The sequence below is a fragment of the Pseudophryne corroboree genome, chromosome 2, assembly GCF_028390025.1.
Source record: "Pseudophryne corroboree isolate aPseCor3 chromosome 2, aPseCor3.hap2, whole genome shotgun sequence".
Classification (NCBI taxonomy): domain Eukaryota; kingdom Metazoa; phylum Chordata; class Amphibia; order Anura; family Myobatrachidae; genus Pseudophryne; species Pseudophryne corroboree.
The window spans coordinates 61,913,484-61,931,919 of NC_086445.1; the positions used below are offsets into that span (position 1 = coordinate 61,913,484).

The 18,436-nt window shown below is 48.4% G+C and overlaps 1 protein-coding gene across 2 annotated transcripts in view; it reads left to right on the forward strand.

Annotated features, from left to right (window-relative positions):
* CCDC81 (coiled-coil domain containing 81) overlaps window positions 1-18,436 on the forward strand; it is a 112,401-nt gene that overhangs the window by 91,602 nt on the left and 2,363 nt on the right. For both annotated transcript variants that reach the window (XM_063951371.1, XM_063951372.1), the window contains 4 exons: window positions 8,328-8,497; window positions 13,781-13,859; window positions 16,608-16,834; window positions 17,110-17,235. In XM_063951371.1, the coding sequence (XP_063807441.1) occupies window positions 8,328-8,497; window positions 13,781-13,859; window positions 16,608-16,834; window positions 17,110-17,235 (602 nt within the window). The remainder of the gene's footprint in view (window positions 1-8,327; window positions 8,498-13,780; window positions 13,860-16,607; window positions 16,835-17,109; window positions 17,236-18,436) is intronic.

An 18,436-nucleotide genomic window follows, 5' to 3' on the forward strand; every position in this document is an offset into this window, starting at 1 on the left:
TATTGTGTCAGTGTGTGTAAGCATGTGTGTGTGTGTGAGTCCCCCTGGAAGCAGCAGCTGGGAGAACTACATCCCCGAGCAGCCCCCTCCCCAGTGCAAAGATGGAGGGAAGTCCACCAGGAGCCGAGGAGACCACCGGACCGGTGAGTATCTTGTTTTTTTTAGTTAAGGCGCAGTGGGGGTTTTTAGAGCTGAAAACCCTGAGTGCATTTTTTAAATTGGATACTGCGGGTATCGGTAGTGCACATACTCGCGGTAATCCAAAATTGGGCGTGAGGTCTGTGAGTTTTTTTGCCCGCTAGACCTTGCGCCTAATTGAATTTCACCCCAAGGGGCTGATTCAAATCACCACAATGTTTGGCTGTGCACATATCTGCCCTAAACGGTACTCTGAACACTGCACGTCTCTGGGATGTAAGGAAAAAACGAGTTTTATGGTAAGAACTTACCTTTGTTAAAACTCTTTCTGCGAGGTACACTGGGCTCCACAAGGATTGGACAATGGGGTGTAGAGTAGAATCTTGATCCGAGGCACCAACAGGCTCAAAGCTTTGACTGTTCCCAGAATGCACAGCGCCGCCTCCTATATCACCCCGCCTCCCAGCACAGGAGCTCAGTTTTTAGTTAACCAGCCCAATGCAGTAGCAGGAAAAGAGGCAACAACAGTTAGTAGCCACATACACCACACTCTCACGACAGGAGAAGTGTCAGCGGCTAATGCCATACCAAACCAAAGAAGCTAAGTGCGTCAGGGTGGGCGCCTTGTGGAGCCCAGTGTACCTCGCAGAAAGAGTTTTAACAAAGGTAAGTTCTTACCATAAAACTCATTTTCTGCTGCGGGGTACACTGGGCTCCACAAGGATTGGACAATGGGGATGTCCCAAAGCAGTTCCTTATGGGAGGGGACGCACTGTAGCGGGCACAAGAACCCGGCGTCCAAAGGAAGCATCCTGGGAAGCGGCAGTATCGAAGGCATAGAACCTTATGAACGTGTTCCCGGAAGACCACGTAGCCGCCTTGCACAATTGTTCAAGGGTCGCACCACGTTGGGCCGCCCAAGAAGGTCCAACAGACCGAGTAGAATGGGCCTTAATGTGAACAGGAGCAGAGAGACCAGCCTTCACATAAGCATGTGCAATCACCATTCTAATCCACCTGGACAGAGTCTGCTTGTGAAGGTTTTGGTATGAATGGTCGACCATGTTATGGTCGACAGTCATTAGGTCGACCACTATTGGTCGACATTGACATGGTCGACATGGACACATGGTCGACACATGAAAAGGTCGACATGAGTTTTTTTAACTTTTTTTGGTGTCATTTTTTGCGTAAAGTGACTGGGAACCCCAATTAGTGCACCGCGTCCCCTCGCATGGCTCGCTTCGCTCGCCATGCTTCGGGCATGGTGCCTTCGCTCCGCTACCGCTTCGCTCGGCACAGATTACCGTTCCAATCGTAGTCCACGTGGATCGTAAAGTATGGAAAAGTTCCCCAAAAGAAAAAAAAGTTAAAAAACTCATGTCGACCTTTTCATGTGTCGACCTTTCATGTGTCGACCATTTTCATGTGCCGACCATGTGTCCATGTCGACCATGTCAATGTCGACCAATAGTGGTCGACCTAATGACTGTCGACCATAACATGGTCGACCATGTGAACGGATACCGTTTGTGAAATCCAAACAAAACAAAGAGAGAATCAGATTTTCGGATAGAAGCAGTTCTCTTCACATAGATACGGAGAGCCCGTACCACATCCAAAGACCGCTCTTTGGGAGACAAATCAGGAGAGACAAAGGCCGGAACCACAATCTCCTGATTAAGGTGAAACGAAGAAACCACCTTAGGTAAATATCCGGGACGAGTCCTAAGAACCGCCCGATCACGGTGAAAAATCAGATATGGGGAACTACAAGACAAGGCACCCAGATCCGACACTCTTCTAGCAGAGGCAATAGCCAGCAAGAACATCACCTTAAGGGAAAGCCACTTAAGGTCAGCTGAACCAAGGGGTTCAAACGGAGGCTCCTGCAACGCCTCCAAAACCACCGACAAGTCCCAAGGAGCCACAGGTGGAACATAGGGAGGTTGGATATGCAACACACCCTGAGTGAAAGTATGAACATCAGGCAAAGTCGCAATTTTTCTCTGAAACCACACCGACATGAACCTTTAGGGAGGCCAGACGCAGGCCCAACTCTAGGCCTTGCTGCAGAAAAGCCAAAATCTTGGCTGTACTAAACTTGGAAGTGTCATAATTGTTAGATGCGCACCAAACAAAGTAGGAATGCCAGACCCTATGGTAAATCCGAGCAGAAGCCGGTTTCCGGGCTCGCAACATAGTTTTAATGATTTCTTCAGAAAAACCCTTAGCCCTTAAAACGGAAGCTTCAAGAGCCACGCCGTCAAAGACAGCCGGGCTAGGTCCTGGTAGACACAGGGGCCCCGAACGAGGAGGTCTGGGCATTGTGGAAGTAGAATTGGACGCTCTGACGATAGGCCCTGCAGGTCTGAAAACCAGTGCCGTCTAGGCCACGCTGGAGCTATGAGAAGCAGAATTCCTTTTTCTTGCTTGAACTTCCGAATTACCCTGGGCAGGAGTGACACCGGAGGGAACACATACGGCAGCCGAAACCTCCACGGTACCGCCAGCGCATCCACGAAACCTCCACGGTACCGCCAGCGCATCTGACGCTGCTTGAGGATCCCTTGTCCTTGCTTCGAAGACCGGAACCTTGTGATTGTGTCGAGACTCCATCAGATCCACGTCTGGAAGACCCCACTTTTCCACGAGGAGGCCCCACTCGCCGGCATGCACGTCCTGACGACTGAGAAAGTCCACTTCCCAATTCAGGACTCCTGGAATGAATATTGCCGATATAGCCGGTAGATGGCGTTCCGCCCAACGTAGAATCCGTGAGACTTCCTTCATTGCCAAATGGCTTCGAGTGCCGCCTTGATGATTTATGTAAGCCACTGTGGTGGCGTTGTCCGACTGTACTTGAACAGGACGGTTCTGAATGAAATGCTGGGCCAGGTTCAACGCATTGAAGACCGCCCGCAATTCCAGAATGTTGATCGAGAGGAGAGATTCCTCCTTGGTCCACCGACCCTGAAGGGAGTGTTGCTCCAGCACCGCGCCCCTACCTCTTAGACTGGCATCTGTCGTCAACAGGACCCAGTTGGATATCCAGAAGGGACGACCCTTGCACAATTGTTGGTCCCGGAGCCACCAGTGTAGCGACAGACGGACCTCCAGAGTCAAGAAGATCATTTGAGATCTGATCTGGTAGGCAGGCCGTCCCACTTGGCTAGAATCAGCCTCTGGAGGGGGCGAGAATGGAATTGAGCATACTCCACCATGTCAAATGCTGATACTATTAGGCCCAGCACCTGCATTGCCGAATGTATCGACACTTGCGGACGAGAAAGGAAGCAACGAATCCTGTCCTGAATCTTCAGGACTTTCTCCTGAGACAAGAACAACCTCTGGTTGTGAGTGTCCAACAACGCTCCCAGGTGCACCATGCTCTGAGCAGGGACCAGGGAGGATTTCTTCCAGTTGATGAGCCACACGTGGGCTTGTAGAAACCGGACCGTCATATCCAGATGACGCATGAGAAGATCTGGGGAATTTGCCAGGATTAACAAGTCGTCCAGATACGGCAGTGTCCTGACCCCTTGACGGCGGAGTACCACCGTCATTACCGCCATAACTTTGGTGAAGACTCGCAGAGCCATTGTTAAACCAAAAGGTAACGCCCGAAACTGGTAATGTAGGTTGCCAATAGCGAACCTCAGGTATTGTTGATGTGACACTGCTATAGGAATATGCAGGTAAGCATCCTGTATGTCCAGGGAGACCATGTAGTCCCCAGGTTCCAAGGCCAGAACTATAGAGCAAAGGGTTTCCATATGGAACTTGGAAACCTTCACAAACTTGTTCAATGCCTTGAGGTTGAGAATGGGCCGGGAGGACCCATTCGGTTTTAGGACTAGAAACAGCGGAGAATAGTACCCCCGTCCCCTCTGAGCAAGAGGCACCTGTACGACGACTCCTGTATCCAGGAGGGTCTGTACCACCGAGTGTAGAGTTTTTGCCTTTGTCTGGTCCAAAGGGATGTCTGTCTGGCAAAATCGACGAGGGGGTCGGTTTTTGAAGGCTATGGCGTAACCTCGAGTGACGACTTCCCGTACCCAGGCATCTGAAGTGGTCTTCAACCATTCCTGGGTATACCCTAGAAGCCGGCCCCCCACCCTGGGATCCCCCAGGGGGAGGCCCGCCCCGTCATGCGGCAGGCTTATCGGTCTTGGCAGCTGGCTGGCGGGCAGCCCAGGCTCTTTTGGGCTTTGGCTTACCAGGCTTGGAAGTGCAGGTCTGCTTATGGTACGCCTGACCTTTTGCTTTACCTGAAGGACGAAAGGAGCGAAAGGACGTACCTTTAGCCTTCGACACAGAAGGAGCTGTATTAGGCAGACAGGCAGTTTTGGCAGTAGCCAAGTCAGCCACAATCTTATTTAAGTCCTCCCTAAACAGAATATCTCCCTTGAAAGGGAGTACCTCCAGGGTTTTTCTAGAGTCCAGATCCACAGACCAGGATCTCAGCCACAATATCCGGAGAGCCAGGACTGACGTAGTAGAGGCCTTGGCTGCTAGGATACCGCATCAGAAGCCGCCTCTTTAATATAGCGAGAAGCTGTGACAATATATGACAAGCATTGTCTAGCATGGTCAGAAGAGATTTCAGCTTCTAACTCCAAGGCCCATGCTTCAATAGCCTCTGCCGCCCATGTAACTGCAATAGTGGGCCTTTGAGCAGCACCCGTGAGGATGTAAATCGCTTTCAGACAACCCTCCACGCGTTTATCCGTAGGCTCTTTTAGAGACGTGACGGTAGTGACAGGTAGAGCTGAGGAAACCACCATCCTAGCCACATGTGAGTCCACTGGAGGAGGCGTTTCCCAATTCTTAGACAGCTCTGGCGCGAGGGGATAGCGAGCCAGCATCTTCTTTTGTGGCACAAACTTCGTACCCGGGTTTTCCCAGGGTTCCTGACATATATCCACTAGGTGGTCAGAGTGAGGTAAAACTTGCTTAACCACCTTCTGACGCTTGAACCTATCTGGTTTCTTAGGAGGGACGGATGGCTCGGGATCATCCGTAATCTGCAGAATTAATTTAATAGCCTCCAAAAGATCAGGAACATCCACATGTGAACTACCCTCCCCATCAGCCGTATCTGAGTCAGAACCTGAGGGGTCAGTATATGTGCCGTCTTCATTTCTACTCTTAAAATATGTGGGAACTCAGCACAAAACAAAAATCAATAATGAAATTTAACATAAATGGATATTAGCATTCCAACATTGGGACAAATATTCTCTAGAAAAAATTGGGAATGTTCAGATCTTGTTTATGCTTAGATAAATGCATATTGGAAGATAGCTACATACCATGCTGCTTCCGTCTGCCAAAGATCTGTACAAACTGTGTTTGTATTAATAAGGCCCTGAATAGGGATGATTTCAAGCGAGGGACCACCCCCTGACTGAGATCTAACCCTGATAGTTCGAGTCCGTCTTGGAGAAAATTACATACGATGAACAAAAGTGAGATCTAGACGCAGTGAAGTAATAAGTGGTGATCCTGCTTTTAGTGTTATCTCACAGGGAATGCAGTCTTCCTACTGCACTGGGTATTCCCTAGCGGTCGCCCAACTAGGTACTGACCTAGCCCACCTCAGTACCTAGTGAGATAACACTAACAGCAGGATCACCACTTTCACTTATTCCTATTCACTGCGTCTAGATCTCACTTTTGTTCATCGTATGCAATTTTCTCCAAGACGGACTTGAACTATCAGGGTTAGATCTCAGTCAGGGGGTGGTCCCTCGCTTGAAATCATCCCTATTCAGGGCCTTATTAATACAAACACAGTTTGTACAGATCTCTGGCAGACGGAAGCAGCATGGTATGTAGCTATCTTCCAATATGCATTTATCTAAGCATAAACAAGATCTGAACATTCCCAATTTTTTCCAGAGAATATTTGTCCCATTGTTGGAATGCTAATATCCATTTATGTTAAATTTCATTATTGATTTTTGTTTTGTGCTGAGTTCCCACATATTTTAAGAGTAGAAATAAAGAATTGACTATTTTTTATACACATCACTAATCATTAGACAACACGATACAACAAGAGTCATACTTTTTCTTTCTTTGTTACATTTGACCTTCTCTTTGACTCTGGGCGCACCGCCACATGGACAGATGAGAATAATGAATATTTAATATTATTGTCCGACTTTTGGTTTAAGTATCATCATCTCATATATATCTAATTAGGCCGGTGCAGGACAAATCTCTCCTTTTTGAAACATATATGTGCTGTCTTCATCAGACGAGGTGTCAGTGACAGCAGTGGATTGTGAGGAGATAAGCGCTCGCTTAGAGGACCCCTTGGACGTAGGCGAGCGACGGTCAGACTTTTTAGTAGTCAAGGACTGGTTCAACTTCTTTAATTGAGCAGATAAATCGTCCGCCCACGGCGGGTTAGCTGCAGGGACCACATACGGTTGTACCGGCATTGGGGGTCCCATAGGGGGAGTTAGTTTATGAACTAGCGTATGCAGAAGCGTGAAAAAAGCGGCCCACGGAGGGTCAGTGTGTGCCTCCGTTGCCACAGTCCCACTGTGGGGCAAGGAGCCCCCAGAACCAGAGCTGCTATATTCTCCCCACATGTGCCTGTGGCTTCAGCAACACCGGCAGTGTGTTCCGCCCCAGAACCGTTACCCTCAGAAGCAGACATGATATAACTTGCAGTATGAGGTAACACAGTACAATTATCAGCAGCACTATATCCCAAACCCAAACCCCTGCGCAGTGTAGTCAGCACCAGCAGAGATAAAGGAGAGATATGGTGACTAAATCACAGAGAAAAATACGTAATACAGTATATCTTTGTGAAAATCCTATATTAAATAACACCTGACGCACCAAGCCCCCTCAGGTTATAGAATATAGGGATAGCAGGCTCAGTGAAAGACACGAGATGGACACCACTCAGCTATCAAATGCACACACAAATAGTCACAGTTTGTGCAATGCAGAGGTTATTACAGACAATAATACTGCACTGGACTAGCTTACACAGCTATATAGTCAATAGATATAACACTACACAGTAAGAACTGGATGTATATCACAGGGTAATTGTACTATAAAACCCTGACTAAATGCACTCTCTTAACTAACACTGACTAAAAAGGCAGGTAGAATACTTAAGTGTCATGTAAAGGCACAGCGCTGACAACCAGGCGGCTTTACATAGGAGGATTTGCCCAAGCAGTCCCAGGAACAGTGAGCTGAGGAGTAATGGCGCCGCAGACACTGACAGGGAGTGAGGGAGAGACAGAGATGCAGCTCCAGGGCGGGAACACTTGCTAGAAATGGCGCCCTGGGGCTGGGGGAGGGGCTTCAGGTCTAAGCTTTATCCCGTCTGCTGGCAAAACCACCGGGTACTGTGGGCGATATAATTGGTTTAGAGAGAAAACCTGACCTGCGCCCATGCCCTGGTGATCTAGTGGGATCGCCTGTACTGCCACAGTGTCCACCGCCAGCGCGCGCGGCCCTCCTCCCACTGACCGCGCCGGATCGCGATAAAGACCGGGTCCCGCAAGCGGGACCCACTTACCACCTCCCGAAGCGCGGCCATGCGATCCTGAAGAGCCCCAGCTGTGTGTGTCTAACGTGAAGTAAACTGGAGCCTCCGCTGTAGGTACCCGGCAACCAGGGCTCGGGAGTGTACAGCGCCGCTGGGGAGAGCTGGAGCTGCAGCAGAGAATGTCACAAGACATTTACCGCCGCTGCTGCCCTTGAAGTCTTCACTTTTTACATCATAAAAAACTTTTCTCAGGGCTGCTTGGAGCAGCCCCTCTGTTATGTGCCTGCTTACTGCAGCACCAACTGACAAACTGAGCTCCTGTGCTGGGAGGCGGGGTTATAGAGGAGGCGGCGCTGTGCATTCTGGGAACAGTCAAAGCTTTGAGCCTGTTGGTGCCTCGGATCAAGTTCCTACTGTACACCCCATTGTCCAATCCTTGTGGAGCCCAGTGGAGCCCGCAGTAGAAAGTTGCGATGTTACTGCGATGTGCCGTTGTGGAGCAACGCGTCACACGCCATCTTGTGGAATTGAACTGCCCAGTTATATCGTTTCTTTTAACTCAGTACAATTGCACCTGAGATTCTACTATATAACATCATTAAAGTGTCTGCTTCCTGTCTGGCCTCATTATAATGTACTTATACTGTACCTTTAATTCCAGAAATCCTACATTTTCCAGAAAAGGCCGCTGACCCCTCCAGCGTTACTAAAACATGAGCAGTTCTACCAGTCGCTGACCAAGCAGATGGCTGACAGGAGAGGGAAAGAAGTGCGGGAAAAACAGGACCAGGACTTGCTGGGCAGACTGGAACAAGTTCAGCTTGCTGAAGAGTAACCTCTAATTTACACCCACTGCTTGTACACCAGACAGACACCATCTAGTCTGACGTCTGTATGACGGAGCTAACACTTCACTTCTGTCCTTTATGTATTACAACCTACAGACCGTCTGATTCCCCTATAGATGAAAGCATCTCCTCTCCTGCTGTGCAAAGCTTAACAATGGGAGCTTGTAACTGACCCTTACCCTCTCCGCACCGATATTTATAGCCGTTAGGTGCACAACAGGGGTTCCAGATAAAGTAGAAGTTTCATGCTTTGTACAATGAGTGCCAGTACAGTTATGTAAGAGGCTGGTTTTGTAGCAATGACAATAGCACTTTTTCATTTCACTTTCCCAATGTGCGACATGGAGAAAAATTCACCTTGAAACTGACATAGCTGCAGTTTGACGGTACCAACCTTTTCATAGTCCTGCTTAAATCTACCACAAGATGGCGGTATATCCATACTAATTGACTCCCAGGTTCAGGAAGACTTTTGCATAATGCAGTGGTTTTCATGGTTCCCAAACTTTCTCGAATCATGGCATGCAAATCATTTGATTTGGGACTGGGCCCTGTGGGACCCTGAGGTGCCATGGCACAAAGTTTGGGAACCACTGGTATAATGACGTACTGAATACTCCTAATGATAACCGCATTTTCTCTTACGTCCTAGAGGATGCTGGGGTCCACATTAGTACCATGGGGTATAGACGGGTCCACCAGGAGCCATTGGCACTTTAAGAGTTTGAGAGTGTGGGCTGGCTCCTTCCTCTATGCCCCTCCTACCAGACTCAGTTTAGAAAATGTGCCTGGTGGAGCCGGTCACAGTTAGGGGAGCTCTACAGAGTTTCTCTAGTAAAGTTTAGAGTTTATTATTTTATAGGGAGGCTGCTGGCAACAGCCTTCCTGCTGCGTGGGCCTAAGGGGGGGGAGTAGTGTCCGCCCTGTGGGGCCTGAGCCACTATCTCTGCAGACAGGACACTGAGCTCCTGACGGGACAGATCGTTCCCCCCCACAGGGGATCGCTCACCCCAGCAGCATGCCGCCACCCCCTTACAGAGCTGAAGATGTGTGGCGAGTGAGTCACCGACCCCCAAGCAAGCGGGGGGTCGGTGTGAAGATGGTGGCATAAGGGTAGGAGCGCAGTATTAACTGCACTCTGGAGGCTCAGCGGTACATAGTGGTCTCCATTAAGCAATGTCCAGGGACTCTGTGTCATATGCTGCAGAGGATATGTCCTCTCAAGATGATCCCATTCCATGTAATCAGGATTGCACTGGTTTAGCACAGATTCCAGCAAGGGAGCCTGAGTGGTTGTCCTCTATCAAATCTATGATTTCTCAGATTTCAAATAGGGTTGCACAAAATGAATCTGCAACTCAGGCTTTACAGAACTCTATGGCAGTCTGGCCCAGTTCTAGTACATCAGGACTCCCCGCTATATATTCCCATAAACGTGCTCTTGCTCAGATCATGCAGGATGATACCGACTCTGATACTACAGAAGGTGACGGGGATGTGTTGCGGGGGGCTGCATCCCTTGCAAAAGGGGTGCAGTTGATGATAGAGGCTATTAGGGATGTGTTGAATATTGCAGATACAACACCTGAGCAGGTTGAGGAGGCTTACTTCACTGAAAATAAGAAAGCCTCGCTAACCTTCCCTGCGTCAAAGGAATTAAATGCTATATTTGAAAAGGCTTGAGAAAACCTGGATAAAAAATCCCAGATACCTAAAAGGGTTCTGGTGGCATTTCCTTTCCCGGTAGACTCAGGATAGGAAAAAATGGGAAAACTCGCATATTGTTGACGCGTCAGTATCCAGACTCTCAAAAAAGGTGGTTTTACCTCTTCCAGGATCCACCGCATTGAAAGAGCCGGCTGATCATAAAATTGATAATACGCTCAAATCCATGTACATGGCTTCTGGGGCGATACTACGTCCCACTATTGCCAGTGCTTGGATTGCCAAAGCTATAGTAAAGTGGTCAGGCACGTTACTTTAGGACTTGGATATTATGGAGAAATGTGATGTTGAATTGTTTTTACGTAACATTCAGGATTCGGCAGGATTTCTGGTAGAATCCATGAAAGACCTGGGTTCCATGGCTGTGGGGATTTCCTCCATGTCAGTATCAGCTCGTCGAGGACTGTGGTTGCACCAGTGGTCTGCTGACGCGGAATCCAGGAGGAGTGTGAAGACCCTACCCTACGCACGTCAGGCTCTCTTTGGGGAAGCGTTAGATGCGTGGATCTCCACGGCTATGGCTGGTAAGTCACCCTTCCTTCCCTCAGCTACACCTGCTCCAAAGAAACCCTTTTCTTCAGTTACATCACAGCCCTTTCGGTCTAACAAGCCCAGAAAGGCCAAGCCGTCCAACACCTTCTTTAGGGGAGGTCGGCCCAAGTTCATGAAACCTGCGGCTTCAGGTTCCCAGGAACAGAAACCTGCTTCAGGTACACCAAAGTCCTCCGCATGACGGTGGACTGCACGCCCCGGAGGTGGGGCCAATGGGAGCGAGACTCAGACATTTCAGTCATGTCTGGGTGTCCTCTGGCCTGGAGCCCTGGGTGCAAGAGATTATGTCCCAGGGGTACAGGCTGGAATTTCAAAATCTCCCTCCTTACCGATTTTTCAGATCAGGCTTGCCAGCTCTGCTGGCAGATAGGACTGTCCTGCAAGAAGCCGTCCAGAAGTTGGTGGAGGCACAGGTTATTGTCCTCATATGCAAAACAAAGGTTACTATTCAAACCTTTTCGTGGTACCGAAACCGGATGGTTCAGTCAGGCCCATTCTGAACTTAAAATCCCTAAACCCCTTTCTGAGGGAGTTCAAGTACAAAATGGAGTCTCTAAGGGCAGTGATATCAGGTCTGGAGGAGGGGGAATTCGTAGTATCCCTGGCAATCAAGGATGCGTACCTCCACATTCCGATTTGGCTGCTGCATCAAGCTTATCTTCGATTCGCATTGTTGGACTGTCACTTTCAGTTCCAGGCCCTCCCATTCGGGCTCTCCACAGCATCGAGGGTATTCACCAAGGTGATGGCGGAAATTATGATTCTCCTCCGCAGACAGGGGGTGAACATAATTCCGTATCTGGATGATCTGCTGATGAAGGCATCGTTCAAGGAGAAGCTGTTACAGTCCATAGCTCTCACGACCCAACTTCCAAGGAACATGGTTGGATCCTGTATCTTCCAAAATCACATTTGGAACCAACCAGGAGGTTGTCATTTCTAGGAATGATCCTCGAAGATTTCAGACCTATCCATTTTCTTCCAAAGACAATTGGCTGCCCTCTCTGAGGTTCAGACCTTTTTGAAGGGAGTTCTGCACATCCAGGCTCGATTTGTGCCGCCTACGGCGCCCTGGGATCTTACCATTGTGTTGCAGTTCTTCCAGTTGGACTGGTTTGAGCCTCTACAGGAGGTTGAGGTCAAGTTTCTCACGTGGAAGCCTGGAAGGCTGTCACTTTGTTGGCCTTGGCTTCTGCTAGGCGTGTGTCGGAGTTGGGGGCTTTGTCATGTAAAAGCCCATACTTGATCTTCCATGAAGATAGAGCTGAGCTCAGGACACGTCCGCAGTTCCTTCCGAAGGTAGTGTCGGCATTTCATATCAACCAACCTATTATGGTGCCAGTTGCTACTGACTCCTCAATTTCATCAAAGTCCTTGGATGTTGTGAGGGCTTTGAAGATCTATATGAAGAGGACTGCTCGTCACAGAAAATTGGACTCTCTGTTTGTCCTGTATGATCCCAGGAAAATTGGGTGTCCTGCTTCTAAGTAGACGATCTCTCGTTGGATCAGGCTCACTATCCAGCATGCGTATTCTACGGCAGGCCTGCCGTGTCCTACGTCTCTCAAGGCCCACTCTACTCGTATGGTAGGTTCTTCCTGGGCGGCTGCCCGGGGTGTCTCGGCTTTACAGCTATATCAAGCGGCTACTTGGTCGGGTCGAACATGTTCACAAAGTTCTACAAGTTCAATACTTTAGCCTCTGAGGACCTGAAGTTTGGTCAATCGGTTCTGCAGGAGCCTCCGCGCTCTCCCTCCCGTTCTGGGATCTTTGGTACATCCCCATGGTACTAATGTGGACCCCAGCATCCTCTAGGACGTAAGAGAAAATAGGATTTTAATTACCTACCGGTAAATCCTTTTCTCGTAGTCCATAGAGGATGCTGGGCGCCCGCCCAGCGCTTCGTGATCCTGCAGTGGTTACTTAGTTCAGTGCTGCTTAGTTATTGGTAAGTACTGTTTCGTTACTTGGTAAGTAATGTTGTTCAGGCGTTGCTGATGTTTCAAGCTGGTTAGCTTGGTTTGCCTTGTGTGTGAGCTGGTGTGAATCTCGCCACTATCTGTGTAAAATCCTTCTCTCGTACATGTCCATCTCCGCGGGCACAGTTTGTAGACTGAGTCTAGTAGGAGGGGCATAGAGGGAGGAGCCAGCCCACACTCTCAAACTCTTAAAGTGCCAATGGCTTCTAGTGGACCCGTCTGTACCCCATGGTACCTATTTTTTTTTCTTTTGAGAATCATGACATTTACATAGGTAGGTTTGAATTGTAAACGTCCAGGAGCCCCTGGCAGTGGTTAAAATTTTGCTTCTATTAGTGTAATTAATCAGATAAAGATAATGGGCCGGGGGTAATGCAGTGCGAGGCGGTTGGATCTCCGAGATTCTGGATGAACTTGTGCGTTTTATTTAAAGCAGCAATCACTTACAAGGCAAAACCAACCTGGGTTTGCCTTGTAAATGTTTTCTGCTTTACCACGGGCAGTGTCAGGGTGGAGATAATACCCTTTCTGGCTGCTCCACCTCCTCCCTCCCCAGACCTTCTCTGTCCTGCACCGAGCTGCAGCCCCTATAGTGTGTGGCTAATTTCTAAGGGCTGGCCACTCCTGCGCCCTTCTTGCCTCCCTCATCTCTTCCCCCTCAGATACCTCTTCATCCTAATTTTACCCTAAACCCTCTAATGTCAACATTGTGACTGCCGACATTCACATGTTCACTGTCGACATACGGACCATATTGACCGTCTGAGTGTTGACATAATGACTAGATACTGAGTGTTTGCAGGTGTGTTAGTAAATAATAGAACACTGTTAGCTGCTAACATGATCTGCTGCAATAAAGCTCCAGAGAATTGAATCACAGTTATTTGCAGAAGTATCTGACCAATCGGGGACATGGATTCCACAGTGTCAGCGATACAGTCACATGTTCCAGCGTTGGGGGCTCTCACTGATAAATACTTACTGACCCGTCCTCTGTTCTCACATTACAGGTTGGCTGCTCAGAGGGCAAAATATCTGAGAGAGAAGACTGAGCAAATGGTCCTATACAAGAGCGCCCTGGACACCCAGGTAATTAAAGGGACAATGCATTCTCTCATTCTGGGCCTGCTTCTGAGGCGCGTGCATCTGTATAGCAGCCTACTTACTTCCTCATGCGAGAATCCGCCCTTCTATACTAATAATCCGTGTGTGGAAGCCTGCCCCGTCCACTGTTCTTACATCCACAACCATTATAATCAGTATTGGAACTTGTACCCAACCCATGCTGATTGCAAAAAGATCTCTACGTCCCGTCTCCGCCCGTGTGCTGCGTCATCCAGGAAAGCCGGCACACACGGCCCTCCCACGAGACAGAACAGTTGCGTGCACTCACATGGTCATCACCCAGAAATGATAATTTTATGGGTAGTGTGCTCCATCAGCGGACGGATCAATCCATATCCACTAGTGAACTCCATCTGTGTGCATATACCAATTTGGCGCATATGCAGACGCCGACATCATTGGTGCATGAGCAGTATGCTGAAACGCGCAAGTTCTGTGCGCATGCCACTTGCATCCAAAGCAGTATCGCACCCTGGGCGGGATGTATTAAAATAAATCGGGGCCTACCGCAGCGATGCTAATCGCATATGTACTAACATATGCGATTAACATCGCATTGCGGTGACGGAGGCAACCCCGTGATACCTGTGAGGTATGTGGGGGGTCTCCGTCACCTCCCAGGCCGGCAAGCAGGCAAATCAGTCTTGGGCTTCTCCTCCCTGCAGCCAGAAGGACCTCCATCTGTGTTGCTAGGGGGAGGAGGAGTTTGGGTTCCGGGACCAGGGTATGCCGGGGGGAGGGGTAAGAAGCCCATAGGCTTCTATAGGGTATTGCCATGAAAAGATGGCGATACCCTCAGTGGCGAAAACCCAGCGGCCAGGGGTTAGTACATATGAAAATGCGTTAAAAGCCCAGAAAACAGGGGTTTTTACTGCATTTTCCCTTTAGTACATCCTGCCCCCTATATGTAATGTGTATATTAAGGTCTATTGATATTACAAGTCATCCTTTATGAGAGGAGACCTTTAGGTTCAGTGGTCGTGGCAGCAGCATGAATACAGAAGACAAAAATGGTCATAAATAAAGGTACATTTGCAGCACGGAGTGGAGGTGGGACACGTGTCTTCCCCGTGCCTGCAGCCGCTGATGTCGCTTAGCAACAGCTACTGTACACAATGTTTTGTTTTCAAAAGTAATGACTTTTCTTATGATAATGTCACTGTAATTCACAAACGTCCTGCAGTGATCAATTACATTCTAAGTACTAACAAGCTGTTTTATAATATGTTAATGACACGGCTGAGCAGAAACGTAGATAATAACGTTTGGGTAATTTGCACGGAGATGTGATAATACGGCAGGCAGAGGCAGATTACGTGGGCCGTGCCAGCTGTTCCTACCGCTACGTTTGCCAAATGTATAGAATTTTCATGTACTGGATGTAACTGTCTGGCCATAAACTTGCTCTTCTTATGTTTACGTGATAACACTAAGTGGCGGTTTTGTTTCATTGTATAATCTCTTATTTATATACCTACTGCTTACAGTGGGCCGTGTTCAGAATCCGCTGCATTCGGAATTGCAAAAAGTGATTGCAAATCCATTTGCCCCTTTGCAGCCATAGGCAAACGCAGGGGGGGTTTCCGGTTGCCCAGAAACCCCCCTCCTCTTGGCAAGTGCCAAATTATGACAACAATACCATTGGTATATAATGCAATTACTAAAGTCACTGCCGCGTCCTGCCCAGTGGTAGCAGTTTTTTCTATTAAGTTTTCTGTGTGTGTGGTTCTGAGCCCTCATTCAGTGCACTGGACCAAAGAGTAGCTACCAGTAAGAAGAGACAGGTGCCTTACCATGAGGTTGGAGAATGTGTGTTTAGAAAGTGCAGTACTGGTTCTATAATGTTTGTGCATTTATTTATTATAGTATGTTTAACCTTTTCCTGACCACTTATTTATTTTATTGAAATATATTTGATTCAGCCTATACTATAGATCATCTATACTGTATTCCATATTCCGCAGAGTGGGATATTTGCAGATTGCATTAGGAAACACCCCACTAGAAATCCTGCGTTTGCCACTGGCAGCCTATTCACATATGCAAATTTTTGAGCTGCGACTACCTCCCCTTGTCGCACCTGGGTGAGAAGAGGCTGGATTGCGCCTGGAGGTGCTGTTTTAGCACGTATTCGCTAAATGTTGAAAATAGTACAAGCACAAAGGAAACGCTTTAGTTATTTGCTGCCTGGAACAGACAATAAGAACCCCAGTGTAGCAGTGCATCTATTATGCTCAGCAAAGTAGACACAGATTTATGACAAGGCTTTAGAATGTGCAGGTATCCTGTAGGTGTATTTATAATGGGTGCAGGGTGTGCGGGGCACATGCCCCCCCCTCGTCAGTGCACACCCTGCACCCAGAGTATACTTGTGCCGGCCAGCAGGTTCCTCCTCTTCGCCATCTTCAGAGCCAGACATGCGGGGCGGACTAGTCCTGTGCTGGGGGTCTCCCCGCGTGTCTGGGAAACTGATCGTGATGTGCAAAATTCAGCACATCTATGATCAGATCTGAATCACCCCCACATAATGCAGAAATTGCGGCTGTCTGAATAAAGACCTGCATGTATATGTATAGGCAAATGGCAATCCGTGTGTCATGGGAAGAGCAGATGTAGCACCAAGTTACAGCACTGAAATCCGTAATCAGTTATGGACATAAATGTTTCCTTAAAAAGTAACATAATCTCCTGATCTCCCAACTATTGATGCAGATGAAAATAAAGCCCCATTTTGTGCCGCCTCCTGACGCTGAGGATACCCAGCCAATATTTGGCAGGAACGATATGACCAATGAAAAGCTGGCAGTGAAGAAGAGGCGGGCCCAGGAGGTTTCCAAGCACCAGCTACAGACTGCGGCAGACCTGGAACGCCTAGCCATACTGAACGACCTGGTGCAGCAGAGGAAGGAAGCGGACATGTTACAGCGGTGTAAAGAACAGTACGTAACCTCTCCCATCACAAGTATAGACCATAGCGCCACCGTTCTGTGCGGGAAATGTCATATTCTCAGCTCTCACGTTACTGCTAGAGGCATCCATACTAACTCCGCACACTTCAGTGTGTTAGCAGAAGTGCGGCGCATTTAGGTTTATGTGGCACCGTGCAGGCAGAAGCTAATATAAGGGACAACCAGATCATTTGGGGAGGTGATAATAGTGGAAACGATTGGTATGTTTCGGCTGCAATTTTCTTTTCATCACATTTATGTCCCAGGTTATCGCTGGACAGAGCGGCTCAGTACGAGAGGACTCACAGATTGCATAAGGGATTACAGGAAGACTGGTCAAAGAGCTTGGAAATGAAGAGACTCAGGGACCACAACGAGGAACGCTTCATCAAGTGAGTGCAGCCACACTATGGTCACATGGCCTGACGGTGCCATTATCTTGTACAGTCTGGCTGATTCCATAATGTGTGTATGTCTGTATACCAGCTGGCTTTGTGTCTGCAGTCTGTGGAATAAATACAATAACCTGCCAGATGGAGGCATTAGCGAGCTTGCCTTTTAAATAATTGCCCCTTTTAAACATCGGGCAGATTTGCCGGGAAGTCACCGGTGCCTGCATGGAAAACTTATACTCTTCTCCATTCCTGATGCTCGCTGCCGGGTGTCATCCTCAACCCTCCCTGTCCTTTCTCCCACATCCAGTCCCTTGCTCATCCTTGTCATTTCCCCAAACATCACCAGGACCAGACTTTTCTTTTCCACGATGCTGCAAACACTCACCTCCGTTATCTCCTGCCTCAGATACTGTACTGTCTGGCCGCGCTCAGTATGATTTACCGACAGACACAATACCGCCGGCCATAATCCTGACAGCCACTGACCTACACTCAAAATACCGACACTGTCAAAATACCGACATTCATTGTGCCATGTTCAGAATACCCACATTTGAAATGCTGACATGCAAAAATACCGACACGAGTTTTCGTGTGTGTCAATGTCGACATAGGTCGACATGGACGCCGTCTAAGTGTACCGCAGCGCTCGGCACACTATTATATTCCCCCTCCAGGTCCACTGGGATGGTAAAGTTTGAACAAGTCTGTTTTTGGGGCAAAAATTCCTTAAAAACGCATGTTGGCATTTTGACATGTCGGCATTTTGAACATGTCATAATGAATGTCGGTATTTTGACTGTCAGGATTATGACCGTCATTAAATCAACTGCTACCCATCTGGCCTGTGTGTGTGACGGGTAGGCTGGGGGGGCAGAATTGACGGGGAAGGGACAGGACTACTCTTTAAGGAATAAAAAAAGAAATTTCTACATTCTAAATACAATAAAAAAACAAGAACATACAAGGTTTGAGAATTGTTCCATCAGACATTAAATAGGAGTATCTTCGGATGTGTCTGCATTTGTAGACTATCCCTGTTGTGCAGCCACTGTGCCACCTGCAGTTGGTACAGACTGGCCCGGGGCACAGTGTCTATTGGGAGACCCCTATCTACACTAGAGACCTCTGCAAGACAGTGATGGATTTTGCTGCAGGTCCCAGGCTGATCTTGCTAGGTGGGAAATGACAGGAGAAT